Source organism: Cryptomeria japonica, chromosome 8 (genome assembly GCF_030272615.1).
Source record: "Cryptomeria japonica chromosome 8, Sugi_1.0, whole genome shotgun sequence".
Lineage (NCBI taxonomy): Eukaryota > Viridiplantae > Streptophyta > Pinopsida > Cupressales > Cupressaceae > Cryptomeria > Cryptomeria japonica.
In genome coordinates this window covers 709348836-709372372 of record NC_081412.1, presented here as the reverse complement: position 1 = coordinate 709372372, position 23537 = coordinate 709348836, and the positions used below count along the sequence as shown (strand labels likewise).

At 37.9% G+C, this 23537-nt stretch overlaps 1 protein-coding gene across 4 annotated transcripts; it reads left to right on the top strand.

Annotated features, from left to right (window-relative positions):
• Window positions 1-23274, top strand: LOC131071288 (CASP-like protein 5B1). Of its 4 annotated transcripts, XM_058007077.1 has the most exons (6): window positions 1099-1131; window positions 1296-1347; window positions 1763-1868; window positions 21653-21785; window positions 21923-22023; window positions 22675-23274. In XM_058007077.1, the coding sequence occupies exons 1-6, from the start codon at window positions 1114-1116 to the stop codon at window positions 22685-22687; spliced, it is 423 nt and encodes a 140-aa protein (XP_057863060.1). In that variant the 5' UTR covers window positions 1099-1113; the 3' UTR covers window positions 22688-23274. The 4 variants fall into 4 exon arrangements, with proteins under 4 accessions (XP_057863062.1, XP_057863060.1, XP_057863059.1 ...); XM_058007079.2 differs by lacking the exons at window positions 1099-1131; window positions 22675-23274 and adding an exon at window positions 1-173 and having other exon boundaries at window positions 21923-22473; XM_058007076.1 differs by lacking the exon at window positions 22675-23274 and having other exon boundaries at window positions 21923-22473.
• The last annotated feature ends 263 nt before the right edge of the window (window positions 23275-23537 follow it).

Below are 23537 nucleotides of genomic sequence, written 5' to 3'. Positions count from 1 at the left end.
TGATACGGTTTCCGTAACGGTAGCCGTAGTTTCTGTTTTCAAACAATTTTTTAACCGTCTTCTTCTCCAGTTCGCATGTCAGCAGCAAAAACTTGCTAAATTTGAGGGTTTCAAGGCCTTTCTCGTCAGCAATGAATTCGATGCTACCGACAGCGATTTTGATTTGAATAGAGGTATACACCTGAACTGGCTTATCCGGAAATTGACCGAGAATCCGTGTTGCAGATACATTTATAATTTTTAGCCCTGATTTTCACATAAATCGAGTTGTTTATATGGATCGGCGCCATTTTGACATCTTTAATGCTGTACTTTAAGAATTTTTAAGCTACTTGGATTTTTTTTTGTATGTACTGTATGAACCTTATGGAGGTTATTGATTGCAAGGTTTGTTAAAATGTAATGTATTGCTTGGATTTATTTCATGTGACACCGGTGATTCGAGGAGCACACGAAATTTTACAGTTAATTTAGGTTTTTCAGACATTTGGAACTTGCGAGAGTGTGCTATAATGTAATGTATTGCTTGGATTTATTTCGTGTGAGACCGGTGATTTGAGGAGCACACGAAATTTTACAGTTAATTTAGGGTTTTCAGACATTTGGAACTTGTGAGAGTGTAAGATTTATTCTGATTGTAAAGTATCGTTTGAAAATTTTGATATGCGATTGGTAATTAGAGGGGAATCCTGTCAATGCAGTTGTTTTATGCTGAAACCAGTGAATTTCTGTGAAAAAGCAGGTTAGAGTGGAAGTTTGTTGTCAAGTTAGGGTTCCTCAGACACATTTGGCCTATAGTTGTCATGATTTCTCTTTGATTGGTTTTTAAAAAATGTGTAAATTGAGAGAGTTGGAGGAATTTTTTTGTGTCGAACTGTGTTGTTGTTGATTGACTACAATCTTCTGGGAAAACAAAACAGCAGCAGAGACTCATACTTGAACTCAGCCTATTTATTTCATTTTTGAAAATAGTTTCTCAATTCTTCAGCAATTCTTTGTATTCTTGTGGTGCCATAGACTGTTTTGGTCTAGCTGACTGTATAAAAATATTTCTGTGTTTGTCTATCTACAAGCTAGATGATACATAGGTTCAGTGAAAGATTGAAGGATTTTATGGGAGCTAATTTTGAGGTGAAACTAGTAAATTAATTGCAAAACAGTATTTGAATGGAATATTGCAGCTAATTTAGGGTTTTTCTTGCAATTTTGAGTGATTGAGGATCATAGTTCTCTTTGATTTGCTTTGATCATAGTTGAAAGAATTTGTGTGCTAAAATGTGTGATGTTTCTGACAGGCCACAAACTGGATTGCATGGAGTTGCAGTGGAAGGTGTGCAGTTTGTTGCGGTATGATTAATTCCGTTTAAGATATGCTTTGTCATCTGCTGGGGAGAATCATCACATATGAATGTGTGCAGTCACTCGAAAGGCAGAGAGTGTCCCTTAGAATGGCAGTTTGATTTGTTGGGAAATGATGTTTTCAATTAGCAGTATGATTTTTGGGGAAATATTGAGGCTGCTAAGGTTCTTGTGCGTTTTATGCGGGATTTTTTGCTGTTTTGATCATGAGAGGTCATTGCATGCACATATTAGAGAAAATTTTTCACTTCATCGTGCTTGTTTGGTCAGATAGAAATTTATTCTAAATGCATTTGATAGACTCTGGATGCTGGTGATCATTTGTTCCTGTATTTAATTAGACACACTGTAATTCGGAAAGAATCTCTTGGAATTAAAATGAAGAACTTACCTGGGATCCCAGGGACATGTGGTGGCCTCCTTCTCCGTGTAGGGCAGTTTCTGTTTGCTGCAGCTTCAGTTGTTGTGATGGTAACTGGCGAGGAATTTTCAAGTTACACAGCATTCTGGTCAGCTTTCTGTACATTGTTTGACTTACCTTTGGGATTTTAGGAATTCAAGCTTTGAGATATGCTGCTTTATGCATTTATTTCCTTGAGGCTTTTCTGACACCACCTGTTTTGTATTTCTTAATGAGTGATGCACTCACATTCCCATATAATATGCGATTTCTTCAGTCCTATTAACCATTTATTGCAACTGTAGACATTAACATTTAAATTAATTAATTATTTTTTTCTTATTTAACAAAATGGTTTATTAATTTGTTTAGTCGCCGACCAATGGTAAAATTATTATCATATTAGAATAGACATAAAACTTTAGAAAGATTATCACATTAGAATAGACAATGGAAAATTGCAGTAATCTCGAAGCTTTACAATTAGAAATTGCATAGCCAAGTTTGTCTACTAAAATGTACCAGGTATCCCTTGGTGGGACACTACCTATACAGTTAAGTTCAGCATGCAAAACTTGAAACTATGACAGTTTAAGTTTAGCCTTAAAAAGTTAAAACAATAGCCCATAGATATCTTCCTCAAGAGGACAGATTTGAGTTATAATAGAAAAAGCTATAAAAACATAAAATGTAACATTATAACATTTATCATTGGGGGCATACTCTCTCATTATGCAATCCCATAAAAATCTATTCATAAACAGCAGGAAACAAAATTAGCCTGATGAAGCTCCACTGGCAGACAGCACTCAGCCTCAGAAGCAAGCCAAGAATCTTCACCTTTCACCAACTCTTCCATGAAGGGATTTGTAAAGAATAATTCTTAAAATTTCCCTTGTGGCATTGTAGCATCTATGTAAGGTTGAATTATAGTGGTACAAGGGGCTTGTGCTGATTCGTATGTATTTTTTTTCCACTTGCTTAGGGTTTCTACAGGTGCAAGTCTCTGCATTTTAGTTTGTGTGTGTGTGCCTAAAATTACATTATATTGCTTTGTTAAGCTCTTTATATGTTGATGCAAGTCTCATGAACACAAAATATTGTATGAAATTTGAATAACCATGATTTGGTAGAGGAAAACAATGTTTGAAGGTATTTGCAAGGTATATGTTGTAGTATTCATTGTTATTGCTTTGTTAAGCTCTTTATATGTTGTAGTATTCATTGTTATTGCTTTGTTAAGCTCTTTATATGTTGTAGTATTCATTGTTATTGCTTTGTTAAGCTCTTTATATGTTGATGCAAGTCTCATGAACACAAAATATTGTATTAAATTTGAATAACCATGATTTGGTAGAGGAAAACAGTGTTTGAAGGTATTTGCAAGGTATATGTTGTAGTATTCATTGTTGACGAACAAATGAGAGGCATATCCTCTTTTTTTAGTTCAGGTGGTACCAAAGCAGGTTCACATAGCATGTGGTTGTGGGAAAGAATCATTTGTTGTTGATTTAGTTTATGCCATCAACTAGATCTAGTGGGAGTGGAAAACATGTACCTTTTAAACCTGAGAGTAGTTGAGGAAAGTGAGAATGGCAAGGGAAGATGGTTGAGAAGTGTGCTTTAGAAGGTTGGAAAATGTTGTTGCAAGGATTTCCAGCATTGAGAGGTCTGTTAGACTTGAAAGTACAATGCTAGACTTGATAGGAAAAATGGGGATTTCAAAAGAGCACTCAAAAGAAGGTGAGCCTGAGAAGACTGATTTCAAGCAAGGAGAGTCTTCATTTGGGAGATTCTATAAGGCCAAGGAAAGATTGACATACAACTTTCTGATGACGAGGTTAGTGCAAATAAGTTTGATCAGTGGGTCTCACACATGGAGGTTTACTCCAGCCTTCACAAAATGTCTCCACAACAACAAATCTTGTTTGTAAGGTTGCACACTTATACATGGTATGGAGATTAGAAAAGTGCCACCTATCGGATCATTTCAAAATGCTGCTATGTAAACAATGTTACCCTTTATGCTATGAATAAGAGACAAAGACGAGAAGAAAGTGGGCAAACTTACACAAGTTAATTTAGGAAGAGAGTGGTACGACGGAGTAAAAGTGTCATGGATATGAGGTCTAGATGAAATACAGAGGTGGGTTGTTTGGTCACCTAAAGAGGCTTGTTCTTATGGAAAAACCCCAAGATATTGATGAGGCTTATGCCCTAGCTTATTACCTTGGGTTAGTTAAGGACAACTCTTCTTACGAACACAAACAATAGGATAGAGAACATCAGCTTGATGGTGAGAAAAATGAAGACAATAGCAAGAGAAAGAGTGAAAAGAATGCTACTATCAGTATTAGTTTAAAAGGTGACCTACGAACACAAACATTTGGATAGAGAGCAGCATCTTGGTGGTGAGAAGAATAAAGACAATAGCAAGGGAAAGAGTGAAAAGAATGCTACTACCAATGCTAGTTTAAAAGGTAAAGGTAAGGGAGATTTTATTGTTCCCTTTGTGATAGAGATGGAGATATAGAGGAGAAAAGTTGGAAGCTACACCAAGAGCTGGTAGTTTTGTGGGCAAAGGAAAAGACGAGCATTGTTTGTGGGGAAATAGCAGTAGAGATTGAGTACAGCTCAGATGTGATTGTTTGTGGGGAAAGACGAGTAGAGAGTCTTGTGCAACCATTTGCAAGGGTGTACACAAGGTGGAAAATAGCTCATGTGATGAAGAGAAATTCAACCAATTTGTAGTGAATTTTTTTTCACCGCTTGACAAAAATTGGCAAAAATATCATCGTGTAAGAAGTTGTGGAATATGAAGTGTTTTGGCATTTGAAATTCTCTTTGTAGCATTTTATCTTCCATTTTCTTGCATGTGTGAGGTTTAAGGGGAGCCATCGACTTTTTGTAAATATTTGGTTGATGCTTGTTGGGTGTTAGTCTGTTAGAGAGATTGGAAATTTTATTGAAAACCATCTTGTTCATTTTTTGTGATTCTGTTGTATTATAGTAGGTGTCAGATAGTTAAAATGTTGATGATAGGTGTTATGAGTTGGAATAAGCCTTTGTCAAGCTTTGTATAAGTCAAATATATAGTGGCATGGGGAGCTTGTTCTCACTCTTATACATCCCTGATCACACCATGTTGTTAGACCCATGAGAACCAAGGTGCTCTCTATATCCATGAGCTTCTTCTCTCCCCTATAGGTAAGCTTGTTCCTCTTGATAAGGTGGATGATGTTGTATGTAGACTTGTTCCTCTTTTTAGTAGAGGAGCTACAAAATATGATAAGAGTTGAATGGCAATTGTGGATGTTAGTGATGATGTCCCATTCAATTGCCATACTCAATTGGATCTCCTATACAGAAGCCTCCATTTCTGTCTTTTTAAAAACTCATATAACCTTTGATTTCAGAAAAAGAAGACTTGTCTAGCTCTTGTAGTGGGACCCCAATCAACCCTATATGTCTAGCCTGATCCACATGAATTCATGTCAGCTCCTCAAGTTCTACATCTTAGTGTGTTGTTGGGATTTCATACTCAATCATTGAAATGATCTATTCCCCTTGGAGAGCTGAAAATCTAAAGTTTGATTGTTTAAAGTTGGGGGTTCTTTATTTTTACCTTTTAAATATTAAATATTCTTGCATGCAATATAACAAATGGCCACAGAAAATATAGAATCAACAGTCTTAATTTATTTTCTTTAAACACTTTGCAAGCAATTCAAATACTCTTGAATATATGTAGAATCTGGTCTCTGTTTATTTCAGTATCGAGTAAAATTCTACATTCTTCACATACCCGATAAAAAGCAACCCCAATCAGGCTGCTACCAGGTCTCAAAATCTTCTTGTTTTCTAGCAGCGCCATTCCACACTCAGTCTACCTCAATGTGATCATGCCACGAATGCTGGGGAGATTTGACCAAGCATATACCTGACGGAATGGAATGAATTTTATTGTCTGATCAACTGCGATTTCCTTTAACTTCTGCGCCTTCAATGCCCAGCATCATCGCCTTAAGACTATGGAGAATCGGCTGTAGATGAGATCTGGAGTGGTGTTTGGAGCTGAAATGGCTGAGGAAGGCCAAGCTCACCCTGATCGCCCTCAAAAGCAATGATTATGCATGCAGCGACAGTTATATCAACTGACAAGTCCACCTCAGGTTTGCGTCCAAGGCTGGTAAGCACAGGGTTTTCGTCCTGAGCTAAAGACCAAGATTTGCAGAGAAAGAATTATAAATTTTTATGTCATGAATATCCTCCCTGTTGCATCGATCAACCTTAATATAGGCTTCATCATCACAAAAAGCCATTGGACTCTTCTAGACAATTCTTTCAGCTTTGACTTAGGCCTGATTTTCATTGATAGTATTAATTATTATATGGTCCCCTTGATGACATTGCCTAGTCATTAAATGTTAAGTCTTAAATGGCCCCCTTTTTATGACTAAATGAGCAATTATAATTATTCCCTTTTAATTATTTATTAAATCTAGCTGAGGGAATTAAAGAAGCTAGAGTTTGACTGCCATTTGCTTGTCAAAATGACGGGGACTTTACAGTCCTCCCTTCTCGGAATTGCTGGTCCTCCAGCAATTGCAAGCTAGGATGCTGCAATATCTCTTCTCCTTCCCAAGTAGTGTCCTCAAGAGGTAGATTCTTCCACTTGATTAAATACTCTCAGACCATTTTATTTCTTAACCTCCTCTCTCTCTAGTCTACAATGCCTTAAGGAACTAAAACCAACTTCCCCTCTTCATCTAAAGGTGGCAACTTAGGAGTATCAACTGTATGCTAGCCTAAAGCCTTCTTGAGGTAGGAAACATGAAATACATTATGTATTTTGCTGCCCTTTGGCAACTCCAACTCGTATGCAACCTCTCCTACTCTCTTCAAAATCCTGTAGGGCCCATAAAAACGTGGCTTCAACTTTTCTGCCCCACTTATCTTCATCGTGGACTGTCTATATGGCTGCAAGCGTAGAAAGACTAAGTCTCCCACTTCAAAAGTCCGCTCAACTCGGTGCCTGTCAGCATACATCTTCTGTTGGTTTTGGGCACGATGTATGTTATGTTTGAGTGCTTTGAGAATGTCCTGATAGCTTTGCATAGTTTCCTTATCCCGTGGGACCTTACTGTCATCAAACACTAGATCCATAAATGATAAAGCCTCATATCCATACAAAGCTCTGAAAGGTGACATGCCAATGGACATGTGATAGGTGGTATTGTAGCATTACTTACCAAGATAGAGCCACCTCACCCAAGCACACTGCTGTCCCGAAACATAGTTTCGCAAAATCCACTTATTAACTATTTCTATCTGCCCATCCGTTTGAGGATGGTAGCTGGTGTTGGGTGTTGTTGACGTGTATTTTGTACACAATCATACACAGAATAAAATACCCAGAGGCATCTTATCCTCTCTTGAATAAAATCTCTAACTGCTGAAGATATCGCGAGAAGGATCAGTTAGGGTGACTTCAATGTTCTTTTAAGTAGGGTCTCTACGTGTGGATAAGCACCAGTGGTCGTTGTGATTGCTGTGTCATCAAGGGGCCTTACGTCGCCGAAGATTTTTCCTAAACTAAACAAACTTTCAAAAAAAGCCAAAAGAGTAGGGTTTGCGAGAGGTCTAATCTAATCTAACCCTAAGAATGACTTAATGTGGACAAGGCTTGGTGAGATTCTACCAACTTCAATATTGCCATAAATTAACAACTCAATTGAAATTGATGCGATCTTCTAAGGTAATAAATGATTTTTCAATACATCAAAGATCAAGGACACTACCACGAAGGTACATATCCAAGATACAACAACGATTGAAGGTTTAAGCGATTCAAGTATCTCCAGTCGACCACGCAAGGCGTTCCTACAATCAGCAAGAAGCTAGTGGTTTGGAAAGCGAATCCTACCAAAGATCAAGTCCAACACTTTGTCCTTTGAATTAACACACTACTTTGATTGAGAATGATTCAAAAAAAATGAACAACCATGAAGATAACTAAGAGAATTGCAACAAAACACCATAACTTCAATATTTCATTGATCTCAAAGCCATCATGTACAACAATTGTTTGAATTCCTTTCTCAAAGCTCAATCTTGCGACAAAAGTAAATTGCTTCTAAACTTTCTTATTCTCTAATACATCAATAATTTCTAACTCTCTCTGATTTTCTAGTTCTAGTTTTAAAATGAAAAGAAATGAGGGTATATATAGCATCCTCAATTACAATGAACGGTCCAGATCGAAAGAAGATCAATGGCCAAGATTATGACATCTAAACCCTAATTAGGGTTTTATTACAAAAGTCCCCCTTTTATTGCACAACATTAAATGCATAGCCAATTATTAAATTTGGCACGAAAATCTAGGAGACATAGACCAATGACAATTAAGGTGCCATGTCATCTATAGCAACCTCTCATCTAGAATCTTATTCCCTTTCCAATGCTCCTTTTTAGCATATGCAATGAATCTAGACACGATTCCTTCGATCTCAGCAATTGGAATCTTGGGAAGATTCTTCATTCTCTCTTCCAAGTGGATGACCTGATCAAATGCCTGGAGAAGAGCAACGTCCCAACCAGATTCAAGTTCCTTAGTCTTCTCAATCAAGAGCATGGTAGCAAACATCCGGTCCCGTTGCTCATCTGTGATAACATTAGCATCCTTGCAAAAGATGATTTTGACTTTATCCTCCAATTCTTGCACATCCAAATCTGTCTCAACCTCGATCCTCCTGCCAAGAATGGTACGTAGTACCTCAAATACTCTGTCCTGGATCGGGTGGATAACCTCCTCAACATGGCTACATCTAGTACTGATGTCCTCAAAGAGAACTTCCTTCATCTGGAGTAAGGTTGACCACTGAAGCAAACTATGAGGTCCTCCATCCATTATCTTTTCCTGTGCCAGGACCTTCCTTGATGTTTGTCTGATTACTTGCAAGACAGGAATGATAACATCTTTAGTATGAGCAAAAGCGGCTACCGTTATCATCAAGTTGTGGATAATCTCAAGAACCTGAATAGCTCGGTGAATGGTCTGCATCATCTTTGTTGCAAATTCAATAGCAACCGTATGGGATTTGTCAATCCATGAGCTCATAAGCTGAACCAAACTCTTGACTCTCTCTGCCTCACCAATTGATTGAAGGGGAAGTGCCTGTACGGGTGATCTTGTTGGATCCTGACGTCCCAAAGGTTGATTGAGATGGCTGAAGTATGTTCTCCATGCACCAACTTCTCTCTCAAGCTTTCTATTTTTCTCCATTTCTTCCCTAAGCTTATCTTTCAATGCCTCAAATGAATCGGTGGCATCATCTAGTGTCTGCTCGGCCGTGAGTGGACCAAGCTCAAATGTCTCTACATCATATTCTTTTGCAAGGATCTCACCTTCATACTTGTCCACGGCCGGTGTAGCTATCTGCAATATTCTGGATCCAGTCTCATCTCTAATCATCTTGGACATCTTAGTAGCCTTCCTCTTCTCTGTCACTTCCTGGGAATGTCCAACGAGACTCTCCAAATCAATCACATTGTCCTCATCCTCGACCACAATTACCTTCATTAATCTTTCCTTTAACCAATCTGGGATGGCAGATCTTGTTTCTTTAACCTGAATCTCCTTAAGCAATTCTTCTTTTCTGGGAGGAGATGTCACTTCGTTATCTTCCCTATCTTCATGCAACTCATTATCTTGGAGAGATCCACCTGGTGACCTTTGAGATGCCTGTCCTTCTTTATCATTCTGCACCATTGATTCCATGGATTCCTCTATCTCAAATGTCCTCTTCTCCTGTCGAGAAGATGTGCCGGATGAACGATCTTGGTTGGCCTCTTGCTTCTTTTTGGAAGATTCTCTCTTCTCAGGTCTTTCTTTCCTCTTCGAGCCTCTAGGATGGAGATTGCCTTCACTTGCGCTTCGAAGGTTGCCTTCACTTGTATTTCTGAGATTAGGATTACCTTCGCTTACACTTGCCCCACCTTCAACTGGTCTCTCTTCCAAAGTGAAAGTCATAGCTATGCCCTGTTCCCTCAACTTTTGATGCTGCACATCAACCCATCTGCGAGTACAAGACAAGACTGGAGCCATCAAGGCATCTAGATCCACAACCTCGGGCTCATTCCAATCTAACTTCACTGATTTGCTTTCTCGACCATAAGATGATTGAAGATGTCTGCCACTGTCCTGAGCTTGGTCGGCCACTCTGTAAATTTTGCATTTCCTGATGAAGTCCAAAGGTAATCTGGAATGCATTTTCCTTTTCACTTCAAGATCATCTAAGAGATTCATCATAAAATCTTCTATTTGAAACTCATGCTTATATTTCCTACCGACTGTCTCTTCTATATATCCATGTGGATCAAAGCTCTCTCTCGAGGTAAAGAATGAAAATGAATACAAAGCTAACTCCTTCTCTGCGTCATCCATGGCTAGAGCATTAGGACATACCTCAACTGAATTTCCTAATATGATAGGTACAGGAACTCCATTTCCATGTCTGTGTCTGAATGCCTTCGCATAAGCTGCCAACTGTCTAGTTACTTCAAGTAACACTATTCTGTCTGTCGGATATCTCGGCAACATGTATGGAGGTGAAGGACATCCATGAACTCTAATATAAGTAAATTTCGGAAATTGGATAAACCAAGCACCGTACCTCTTTACTAGCTCTTGTGCATCCTGCGATAGCCTATTGTGAATCCTGCCTTGCAACGTCCTGGTGATGTTCATCGTGAAGGTATCATTAACTAACTTGTAGTTACTTCCTGGTGGATGATGCAAGTGGACATAGGAATCACAAACTCTGACCTCACCGGGTCCTCTTCCAATCACTCCTCTGTGGGGTAGTCCTGCATATTCAAAGCTCCTGATTAAGGCATATATGACGTATGAACTCATGTGGAAAGACTTGGTAGCCTTCAGTCTCCTTAACTGTACGTCTAAGCAATGGCTAATCATTCTAGCCCAATGAATTGTTCCTTTTCCCTGAACTATCACTTGGATGAAGTAGAACATCCACTTCTCGAAATAGAAGGCTTGAGGAGCTCCTGTGACTCGGTTGAGCATCGTTATCAAATCTCTGTACTCCTCCTGGAAATCGATCCTATGTGGTGTGTTCGGGATCTTGCTCAGGCGAGGATGACTCTTAAGTAACCAATTCTTGTTGATGATGCTTAGGCAAGCATCTGGATCATCTTCGTACATGGACTTGGCTCCTTCTAAGCTTTTATAAATCATATCTTTATGTTCTGGTAAGTGAAAAGCTTCACTTATAGCCTCCTCTGAAAGATAAGCAAAAGTATCTCCTTCCTTGGACACGATCGTTCTGGACTGAGGATCATAATGGCGAGCACACTCGATCATCAACTCATGGCACTGGACTGCTGGAGGGAAGCCGGCCGCCTTAATGATGCCACTTTCAATTATCCTCCTGGCGACAGGTGATGGCTTGCCAATATAAGGGACCTCTCGAAACTTCTTCGTACTGAAGTTGCCCAAGTTGGTATCTCCAATGTTGCTCCACTTAGACATGATCTTGGTCTCCAGTTCTTCGTTCTTTTGATCTTCTTTCATAAGAGCTGGACGACTGGTGGATGCTCCCGCCTTCGGGGTCGCCATTGTAACACCTACACAACATTCCACAATAAGCAACTAGATTTTGCAAGGTATAACTATAGATTAGAGATTAAATTTAGGAAACTTCATGATAAGTCTTTGAGTTATCATTTCCTAAATATGAACGAGCTACTGAAATTCAAAATTTCAAAATTCAAAATTTAAGGCTATGACGATCAAAATTCAAAATAAAAGAAGATTTCACCATACCTTTCTTGAGAGCTAACTCTAAAATGCAAAATTAAGAAATTCGCCTAGGCAAAAATCGGAGTTCGGAAGATTTCAACGTGATTCCCTTCAAACGAACGTCCTCCTTAGCAACTTCGCCACCTTTGGGGTCTTCGATGTCTTGATGGCAAGCTCGCTTCACTTGAAACTAAGTTCGCACTCCCCTTTGATGATGTTTCGCACCTCCTTTATGAAATTCGCACTTCTCCTTTATGAAATTCGCACTTCTCCAAATCGCATGCAAAGGAATGTTCGGATGATGACTTGAAAATGAAATAATTCACCTTCCCTTTATAGGCGCTCACCCTCTCATTCACCTCTAGGCCGACTTTGCCAAATAAGGCAATTTAAAACAATTTTTAAATAAAAACCAAGGGCCGACTTTGTAAAAATATAAGATTTGAAATTTAAGCGCTCACCCCACTTTAATTTTTATTTAAAATAATAATTAATTCATTTAATGCCCTTGCAATTAATTAATTTGATTTTTTAAAGGCAAAAAATAATTAATTAAATGTCCATGCGCAAATTTTACATGCTAACTTTAATTGAATATTCAAATTTTATTGATTTTAGCATTTAATAAAATTCAAAAATGTTATTAGCGCCAAAATTTGGGAGATGGAAAAATACAAACCATATCGCTCTGGTCCTTGGGAGAGGGACAGGAGCGAATTAGCATTTTAGCCTTGATTCTTTTGTCTTTTACGTTCAAAACTACCTTCTCCACGTGCAAACTAGCACCTTCGTTGGGTTTCTCGAGCTTGATTGATTCAACTTTGTGGATAAATGCCTCTTAAGGTCAATATCGCCCTGGTCCCTTGGTGAGGGACAGGAGCGAACCTTGTGTTCTCCTTAATCCTTGTTTCTTCGATCACCAATCTTCATCACGAGGCAAGTAACAACGTTATCCCTTCATAGCACGCATAATTTACTTGTCTTTTACAAGGCACATTTGATGTTTGAAGGATTTTCGCCCTGGTCCCTTGGTGAGGGACAGGAGCGATCCTTGTGTTCTAGCCAAAACTCGTCATCTCTTAACCTTAACTTCTCGTTCATGACCTTTCAAATGACATATTCGACCTTGTGTACCCTTTGCTTGACGTGATCTTGTGGGACGAATGATTGATTTAATTAATATCGCCCTGGTCCTTGACTGAAGGACAGGAGCGATATTGTCTCCTTGCTCAAGTTGATCACTTTTTGACGTTTGATTTCTCGCATATCACCTTCTCAAGAACACTTTTGCCCTTGTGCAACCTTGTACGTCCTTGCCTTGACGTGATTTTTGAAAGAACTGGCTAGTGTAGTGAATATCGCCCTGGTCCTTGCCTGAAGGACAGGAGCGATTTTTGATGTCTTGGGCTCATCCTTGTTTCTATCAACTCTTAATTGCCTTCACAATGTAAAACAATGTCCTTTGATCCTTTGTGAACGTATGAAACGAGATTGACATTCAAAACTTAAGCACACCTAGAGATTTCGCCCTGGTCCCTGACTGAGGGACAGGAGCGAACTTGGGCATATAGTGCAAATCCTTCATCTTTGGCGATCTTTGTAACTTCATTCTTTGTCGAGGCGTTCCAGACATCATTGCTTCCTTGTACCCTGACTTGGAGTGATTTAAAACTTGGAGGAAAAGCCACATAACTAATATTTCGCTCTGGTCCCTGGCTGAGGGACAGGAGCGAATTTACACTTGTAGGCTCAATCGTGCTTTGCTAACTTCCAAATTTATCTTCAACGGACTCGTTGTGCCCCCTTTCACTTATCCTTGGCATGGTATTTGTTTCAACTTGGTGAGAAATTGGTACAAGGAAGAAATCGCTCTGGTCCCTGACTGAGGGACAGGAGCGCCTAGGCAAATATGGGCCTCGCTTCGGTGTTTTACAATCTTCAAATTATCTTCAATGGGTTCGTTACACCCTCTTTACTTGCTTCAAACTTAATCTTCACTTGATCTTCGCCCAAATTTTGCCCTATAAGGAAATTCGCTCTAGTCCCTGGGAGAGGGACGGGAGCTAACATCAAATTTTGCCCTGGTCCCTGGCAGAGGGACAGGAGCGATTTTGCTTCTAGAGTCCATTTTCCTTACGTTGGCAGTTTCAAGTTATATTCAACTGATAAAGTACACTTCCTTGGTTCTCCTCAAATCGCGAAATTGTTGAAATCTTGCAAGGACAAGGCAATGTTAGATTTTAAGCTCTGGTCCTTCAGTGAGGGACAGGAGCGATTTTTGCTCTTGGCAAATCTTCCTGTTTGCGGAATTCTTCAAATTATATTCAACGGAAAGAACATGCCTCCCTTTATCTCTTCCAATCCGAAAATCATCTTGATCCTGCAAGGACAATAAAATTTTGAGAAACAAGCTCCGGTCCTTCAGTGAGGGACAGGAGCAATTTTGCTTCCACAGGCCAAAATATCATGATTTTAAGGGTTTAATCACTTGACAAGGTACAATTAAGCCATTTCCAATACTCGGGATCAATTATTAAAATTTTCAAAATTTGGTCAAAATCATTCAATTAGACAAAATTCCATAATCTATCATTTAACACTTAGGCAAAAATTGGACTTTGCATTCAAAATTCCGACTGAAACTAGATAGATTCACTTGACCACCTGACGAATTCACCCTATTCAAAATTGCATCCTACGGGAGGAAGCTCAATAGCTCTCAAGATTAACTGGATTCTGGCCTGAAAACACTAAAACGGGAACCCTAAGGCTTGACCCTAGTCCAGACGACTGACATACTAAACCAAAACCCTAAAAAGCAGAGAGAAAGGCGAGCAAAAACGAGCAAAAAGAGGGGGTCCCCATTTTAATGGGGCGATGTGTGAAATGGTCACAACAGGTGTCAATTCAGTTCCTACCAATCTGAACAACTCTTGCCAAAACATACTAATAAATCTGCTATCTCTATTTGTCATGTCGAATTCGCTCTTAGAGGCTTTTGCATAAAGTGACTGAACCTCCATGATGCCCAACATTGCATCCAAATGATGCTAGTGATCATTCCAAGTTCTGCTATAAATCAGGATGTCATTAAAGAAGACCAAAACAAATTTTCTCAACTGCTCCCGAAACACATGATTCATACAAGATTGAAATGTGGCCAGCGCATTTGTGAGTCCAAAGGGAATGACTAGGAACTCAAAATGCCCGTAATGGCAATGGAAGGCAATTTTGGGAATATCCTCTTCTCTGACTCGTATCTGATGATAATCGAAGCGCGGATCTATTTTGGAGAAGTACATGGCCCCGTGTAGTTCATCGATCAACTCATCGATCCTGGGTATGGGATATTTGCTTTTTATAGTTTTCTTATTCAATGCCTTGTAATCTATACACATGCGCATCGTCCCATCTTTCTTCTTAACCAGAACTACCGATGAGGCAAATGGGTTCGAACTGGGCCTTATATGTCCCATACTGAGAAACTCTTTGATTGACTTCTCAATCTCCTCCTTAAAGTGACGTGGGTGCCGATAAGGTGTGGTGATCATGGGCTTTGAGCCCTCTTCCAACTCAATCACATGTTCAAATCCTTTGTTAGGTGGCCGACCAGGAGGTATGTCTCCAAAAAATGCGCTATGCTTATCTAACACTGTCTATATGTCCAAATGGTACTCTGGTTTCCCGTTTTCGAGCAGCACCATTCCACTCAGTCTACCTCAATCTGATCTTGCCATGAATGCTGGGGAGATTTGACCAAGCATATACCTCACGGAATGGAATGATTTTTATTGTCTGATCAACTGCGATTTCCTTTAACTTCTGTGCCTTCAACGCCCAGCATCATCGTCTTAAGACTATGGAGAATCGGCTGTAGATGAGATCTGGAGTGGCGTTTGGAGCCGAAATGGCTGAGGAAGGCCAAGCTCACCCTGATCGCCTTCAAAACCAATGATTATGCATGCAGCACCAGTAATATCAACTGACAAGTCCGCCTCAGGTTTGCGTTCAAGGTTGGTAAGCACAGGGTTTTTGTCCTGAGCTAAAGAACACGATTTGCAGAGAGAGAATTATAAATTTTTATGTCATGAATATCCTCCCTGTTGCATCGATCAATGTTAATATAGGCTTCATCATCACAAAAAGCCATCGGACTCTTCTAGACAATTCTTTCATCTTCGACTTAGGCCTGATTTTCATTGATAGCATTGATAGCATTAATTATTATATGTCCCCCTGGATGACATTGCCTAGTCATTAAATGTTGTCTTAAATGGCCCCCTTTTTATGACTAAATGAACAATTATAATTTTCCCTTTTAATTATTTATTAACTCTAGCCAAGGGAATTACAGAAGCTAGAGTTTGACTGCCATTGGCCTGTCAAAATGACGGGGACATTACAATCATCTTGTGATCCATGGGACCTATGGCACTTACACATCCACAAACTTCTTGTCTCCTAAAGGTAAGCTTGTTCCTCTTGATAGAGTGGATGAAGTTGAATGTAGATCTGTTCGTCTTTGTAAAATAGGATCTACAAGCCTATGATAAGAGTGTTGAATATTTTGTCATTGATGTCAAAGTTCAGTTGTTGAGGTTCAAAAATTGATTTGAAATTTCAGTCGAGCTGCTTTCCTGCTTGGTTGCGCTGCTTGCTAGTCTGTTTGAGCTACTTGCTTGGTTGCTTACTTAAGCTGGTTAAGCGCCAGCTTAAGCTGCTTGTGTGTCTATTCACCTGCCAGTGTGTTTACTTGTAACATTACACAGCATCGGTTTGAATTTTCAGATTTTGACTTGTATGGAATTAAATGTGCCTCAAATCGAAATCTTTTGGAATAAATTTGATTATGTAGCTGTACACGTGATGTGTTTCAAATACGAGGATGATTAAAGATGTTTTCTCTGCTGAGCGTTTCATAGACAACAAATCATTTTGACCTTCGTAAAAATTAATATTGTGTAAGTGCATGAAAAACAAAAATTGGGGAATACTTTTACGGTATAATTAAAAGAATTTGCAGTTGATTCAATGGATGTTTTTGTTGGCATATAGTGGTTCGATGTTCTTGCAGAGTGTAACGGAAAAGCTTCCGTTTCTCTTGCATCTTCTGAATTACAGTGTTTGTTCTTTCTTTTGGATGGATATCAGAATGTTTTCAAATACATGGAGGTACTTGCTAATGTTCATTTTTTTGGTGGCTTTGGGTTATTTAAAAACGTTTTTTCTCTTTGCTGAAAAAAGGTGAAATATATTTTTTTTTCATTTTATCGGCCTGAAGTAACAGAGGTTTTTGTTGGAAGTTTATTTTTCTCTTCTATGCGATGATGTTGTGATGCGGTTGTAGCTGTGCAAGGATCATACCAATTGCTTTTGCAGGTTGTTTAGGTGATAAAAAATGATATTGTTGGTAGTATAAGTAGTGTGGGTGTTGCAGATTGGTTGTGGGTCAGCAGACTTTAAGTTGTGTTTTACACGAACTATGCAAAAAAAAAGGGGGTGTTGGTTGGTAATACGTTCTCAGGATACATAACATAAAGATTGGTGTGATTTTCTTTTTTTTTTAATTTTTTAAAAAAATTGAAGGCTGTTGATTTTCTAGTGACCTTAGTTTGCTGAGGTGAGAAAGTTATTACAGGAAGTGCAGAGAACGTATCTTGATCAATAATGTTTTTTTGGATATGTATACCAGGTTATGATTTGGGGGATTTAAGATATGACGGCAAAAATGTTTGAGCTAATTTTGATCTGAGGTATTCCGTGTTCATAAAAAAGGGAACATTTTGATATTTATGCTGTAGCACAGTGAGTTGAGAAGGAATATAATAGCTTTTGAATAGTGGTTATATCTACTGGAGTTTGTTTTCATTGTGTGAGGCTTTGAAGAACATTGGATGCACAGTCAAATTTATGTATCAGAAATGGAGTCAGGATTTGGAGTCAAGGTTTTACATACTTGATTTGCTTGCTAAAGATTTTGATCTGAGTTCAGAAGTGAAAGTGTGTAACTGGTATGATTAAACAGAATGCTAACTGGACTCAGATTTCTGCTATAGAATTGCTGAGTGTGATTAGTTTCTTCACCTCGAATCTTTTCTAAATTTGACGTTGATGCCTCTATTGTACGAAGTTGGTTCTTCAAGGAGGGTTGGTGCTCACTTATGTAAACTGGGTTGGTGCCCATTTGTTATTTAAAAAGCTTTTGTGCTGTGATTTTTTACCTGAAAGGATTTTCCATGAGAATCTGGTGTCTGCATCTAAATGCCTATTCCTTTTAAGATTGTATGTGATTCTATGTTTCTGGAAGTTTAAAAATCTGAAATATTGATTGACCCCCCCCAGCCCCCTCTCAGTATTTCTTGTGTGTTTTTGAAAGAGTTGAATGGTCATTGTGTATATCAATGATGCAGTTTCAGACAATTGCTACTAACTCCTTGGGTTCTCCTACAATGAAGTCTCCCTGTCTATCTTGTTCATACTCATGGTTTAGAAAAATTTGGTCCACTTGTGTCAAATCAATATGGCTTCCTTTGCACTATACATCTATCATGTACATGAAACATACCACTTTGAGTTTAGTGCATGGATGGCCATGTGCGAAGGAATGTTAAGGCTTTGTCACCTTTATTGACTGATATGTTGAATCTACTCATTGTCGAATTGCAAGTTGCGGCGTCTTTGTTGAACGACTTTTATTTGGTTGAGCATCGTATTGATGCACATATCTCCCCAAGCTTGGGAGTGTCAAGTGTCTCCATATTTGATCACCATGAAACCGAGGGATGTGACAAAGGTTATGTGTTTGGCGTTTGATCAAGATACATCATTCTTCACCACTTTCTTCACCCTCAACTCCCCTATCTTTGTCTTGGCCAACCAATCATCATTTCCTTGTGATCATTAGTTGTGAGGGCTCTTGCAAATCAATCAAACTTTTTATTGGAATGAAGTAGGATGCATTTTTGGTTGTACTCAATCAAACTCTTTAACATAATAAAGTAGGATGCATTTTTGGTTTCAATGGGTTTGATAATCTTGGAGGACTAAGGAGAGTGTAACACCATGGAATGGAATGCAATTGGCAAACAAGAATTTGCTAGTTACATCGTTTGCCTCCTCCTTGGGCATAATCATCACAAGGTTTGGAGTTGAACCTCATCTTTATGCAATTGACACAAAAATAGGAACTTGCACATGTCACGTACCACTAGTCCTAACAATGTGTTGGTGCCAACGTAAGAAAAGGTGTGGAGATCTCATCATTTCATAATTTCATCATTTCAGCCTTTTTTCAAGTAACATCTGATTGCATATCCAATCCCTTTACCTGCAATGTGTAGGTGTGCATTTACTCTTGTAATGCTAACATATTACTCAAGGGAGCAAAACTGGTATTCCTATAGGCGTGTCACCCATGAATTAATAGATTTTTTGACATTTAATGTTGTTCCAAATTGTGTAAAGGGCCTCCTTATTGAATTGACTCTTTGAATACTTTTCCAACAACTTATTAAGGCAATTGAAATCCATTTATTCCCAACTGAACTATCACTTAAGTCCTCTTTGGATTCCCTTTGCTCCATTCCCCCACACTGCCTCCTCCCCCTCCTCCATTCCATTGCTAATTTCTGATTTCCCCCAACACATTAAACTCCTCATAGTCACTTGGTATATAGAAATTGCAACCCTTTATTGAGTTATTCAAGACTCCTAAGACAGTCACTAGTTGCTGCAAATATTAGGATTCTACATTTTTTCTTTTATAGGTTGCATTAGGCACAAAAGTAGAGGATATATAAAAGTTGCAATCCTTCTTTGAGTTATCTAAGATTTGTAAGACATTATTTGATTAACTCATTGTAACTAGGAAATAAAAACAATCACTAATTGGTACAAACACATTTTCCTTTATTTTTCTTACTTAAAGGTACCTGAGATGCAAAAATAGAGGATACATGAGGTGCAGACACATGATGTACAGAAGTTGCAATATGTATTTCAGTTTTCTTGGACTTCTAAGACATTATTTGACTAGCCCATTGCAACCGAAAAATAGAAAAACAATCACAAGGATTTTCCTTCTATTTTTCTTACTTTAAGCCACACGAGGAATAGAAGCAAAGGATACACAAAAGTTCCAATTCTATTTCATTATTTAATATTTAACTTATAAAAAATAAAAGAAAAACCCTTCATACATGATTTAATTTGAAACAGAAACTCGGAAAATGGGAAGATGGATGATCAATGGGTATTGCTAATATGCCTCAAGGAGTTGGTGTTCTTTAGTTTCCTCTTTTTCTCAATTCTTGTTCTTCTCTTTTAGTGATTGCAAAAGAGTATGACCTAGGTTTTTTAGGTTTGAGAGGCCTTGGAAGACTCCCTTTAAGTTTTAGGTTTAAGGTAGGATATTTCTTGTGATTTAAAAAAAATTGTATGTTTTTTTGTTGCCACTACGGATGCGCTAATATCTCGGGAATGCTCCCTAATTGCCCAAGATTTTGCTAGGGACGGTCCCACTTTAGGGGTCATTTCAGGCATATATTCTATAATTGCTAGAAAAATTGCTGATTCATGATGAAAAAAGCTGGGCAACTCATGATTTTACTTGCTGGTGGTCTTTTCATAAAACTCGACAATTTTTTCATGACTTAACTTGCAAGAACTCGCGAGGCTGATTGGAAAATGCATAAATATATCATGGCTAGAAAAGTACTCAAGAACATCATTTTTCACAATTTCTTTTTCCACCCTCCTTTTCTTTGTCATGTTGACAACTTTTAGTTCATTTGGAATTGATTTTGTGTGAGCTTGGACTGATTTTTGGTAGCAGTCGTAAGGTATAAGTAACATTTAATCTAACAAATTAATGATACCTCTGCTATGTTTTTTTATTTTCAGATTGTTGTTTCGTTTTCCCCTCCCACTGTAGGGTTTTATTTTTCTTTTATAAAATATCCCTATTATTTACCAACTAGCTGCTATGGTTTACATTTAATAATCTTCATTTTTAAAAATTTATCCAGGGTTTTGAATTCAATTTTTTTTTGATATAGCATCTGCAAACTAACATTCAACCCTAGAAGTAGAGACATGAAAAGTAATATGGCATTATTGTTGGAAAAAGATTAAAGGCATCAACCACTTCAAATATCAACTTGCATGGATCTCTGGAAGAGATATCAAACTTAGTGGTCAAGTAGAGCTCAATGTTACATGAGAGGTTATGACTTCCTTTTTTCATATGAAAAGAGGTGGCAGAATAGGCTGCAGAATATGTAGCAGCCACCAGCATTGGTACATATCAATGTTAGGAATGCCAAAATTTAAATTATCTTGTGTGACAGCCTCAGTTGTAAAACCTCAAAAGAGGCATGTTTATATCTTGAATTTTCTGCAATTGCAAAGGTATTGGGAACATTATTCTAGCAAAGTTTGATGCAGCATTTTTGCTGTTGTGCCCTCTTTTGCACAGCTTTATTTCAAGGTTACCTGTTTTTGTTAATAGTTTGCAAGAAATTCACTTGCTGTGCGTTATTAAGATATTTGACATAAATTACAAAGTTGTATGAGTTCAATCTTTCAACTACATCAAGAACTTGTCAAAATATTAATATCATCTCCGCTCTCCAAATGTAAGGAAGATTATTTGTAACGTGCATGCAGCACTCTGAACGAAAAAAAATAGCAAATCTTCCTCTTAACAAATATTGATATTTGATAACATTGTTTTTAGTTTTGAGAGAAGTCACAGGCAATGGCATTGATTATGGATGGAATAAATATGCAAAATTGAACAGTGGAACTTATTTCATTGTGTTTTTCTGAACTTTTGGTTCCCTAAGTATAATTTTGTTTGTTTGTTTAGTATTTCCGAGTTTAATTTTCCATCTCCATTCAAATGGCCCATGTCTGTACTTTGCTTACAATATAAATTTTCCATTGTCATAGATTCGTGTCCACAGGTTATATTGCAGTTTTTCAAAATATCAATGTAAGCTTAGTATTCTGGCATTACTCATAGTGGAGCAATCAAAATACATCTGATATGAATTTTCTTGTTCCTGTAGTTATTTGGTTGCTGCAATGGGTTTACAATTCTTGTGGAGTTTTGGATTAGCAACTCTTGATGCATATGCATTATTAATTAAAAGAGGCTTACGGAATCCAGTGCTGGTTAGCCTGTTTGTGGTGGGAGATTGGGTATGCAAACATGAGTCATCTTTATAGAACTTCCAATCCTGTTTCTTTCAATAGTAGGCATTCTGTATTGGCAACACAATTACCATCATATTGAGTTGTATTAAGAAGATGATTTTGTCAATTGTGCCACTCCACAGGTTACAGCTACACTTTCATTTGCAGCAGCATGCTCGACAGCAGGAGTAGCTGTTTTGTTTGATAATGATCTAGGCTATTGTGCTCAAACACATTGTCGCAGGTACCAAATTTCGGCTTCATTGGCTTTTGCGAGTTGGTTGTTGATTGGATTGTCATCCCTCATAACATTCAGGCTTCTGGCTACTGGATGACTCAAGCTTATCCTATATTGCTTTCAACCGTACAACAGATATGTTTAATCTACAATTGTGCCACATTCTTATTCTGTAATATCATTGAAATCTCAGATCTGATTTATTTGTTTATGTTACTTGTAAATTTTAACAATATGCTATGGATCTATGATCATGATGTTTAAGTTGATGAAATGGATCCATGATCAATCATTAAGGTGCTGAATTCATTCTTTTAGCAAGTAGATTACTGAAAGTCATGAGCTGTGCTGAGCTTATACAGGACAATTGTAGATATCATTGTTCACACGTTTCAAATTCTTGGCTTTGGCAAGGGTCATTTAATTGGCAATTTGTTAAAGTAATGATTTGTTAAAGTTTTAACAGAGATTCTTTGATATCCTTGGCTAATTTGAATAAGTGAAATGCAGTTATGCTTATATTTTAAATCCGTGCACATGCTTCACTAATTTGCTATTATATTTAGATGCAAAGACTACTCTTTGTTAATGCTTTCAGTTTTCTTTGACAACCTTCAAATTAATGTCATCAACAATCCACGCATGGTTCCTGTACAGACTGCGTTATTAATCTGTACCAAAGTGTGCCATGGAGCTCTCAAGAAGGGAACTCCAATTATCAAATATGCCAGTTGTAAAGGAGATAAAAGCACCAGGATTGTCTTGCTGTTTTGAGTATCTGGCATTATAATTTGCAAACAGATCATGAATAAGCGAAGGGAATTTCATTTCTGTGTGTGTAAAGTTGTTTATATATGATCACATGCCCGACCACTGGATGCACAGGAAGCTGTGCAAATTTAACCTGCATGGTTAATCTGGGTGAATGGGTGAAGACTGAAGAGTCTTATTCTATAATACATTAGCCTCTTATTACACGTGTATGTATTGATTACAAGATGTCAATGGATAAGTGAGAGAAAGGATGATGTTGACCCTTAACATTCCTTTGCCTACACAGTAAATAATATTACATAAAAATAAAGTTTGTCTTGAAAATTGGGCAAAACTTTGGCTATTGCAAACATTTTGCATAAGGATCTTTTGTATTGTGAAGCTGATAATGTATTTGCTACATGCAGTTCAGAATCATGAGGTTCTGTACCAAATGCTCTTTTATTCCAAGTGAATAGTTTTAGCGCTTCTGTTAGTTTATTATATGGCATTGTTCTTGCATATTTCTTATTCTTGTTTAGAAAAACAAGAATATAACAATATATCAAATTTGTTGATTAGACTTTCTAGAATGGAAAACAATGTCATGCAAAATGTCTGAGACTTTTTTTCTGTCTGGCAGGGGTTTCTTTATTCAGTCTGCTGTATTTGCACTTAGAACACCAAATTGATACCCGTGTTAACATGCAAATGGCTTTTATTATCTAAATGTACTCATCATCACTAACCAGTTATACATTATCTGG

Coding starts and splice junctions, on each gene's coding strand:
- LOC131071288 (XM_058007076.1), top strand. Junction 1,348..1,762: donor AAGGTGTGCAGTTTGTTGCG/GTATGATTAATT, acceptor CTGGGATCCCAG/GGACATGTGGTGGCCTCCTT. Junction 1,869..21,652: donor TCAAGTTACACAGCATTCTG/GTCAGCTTTCTG, acceptor TTGTTCCTGTAG/TTATTTGGTTGCTGCAATGG.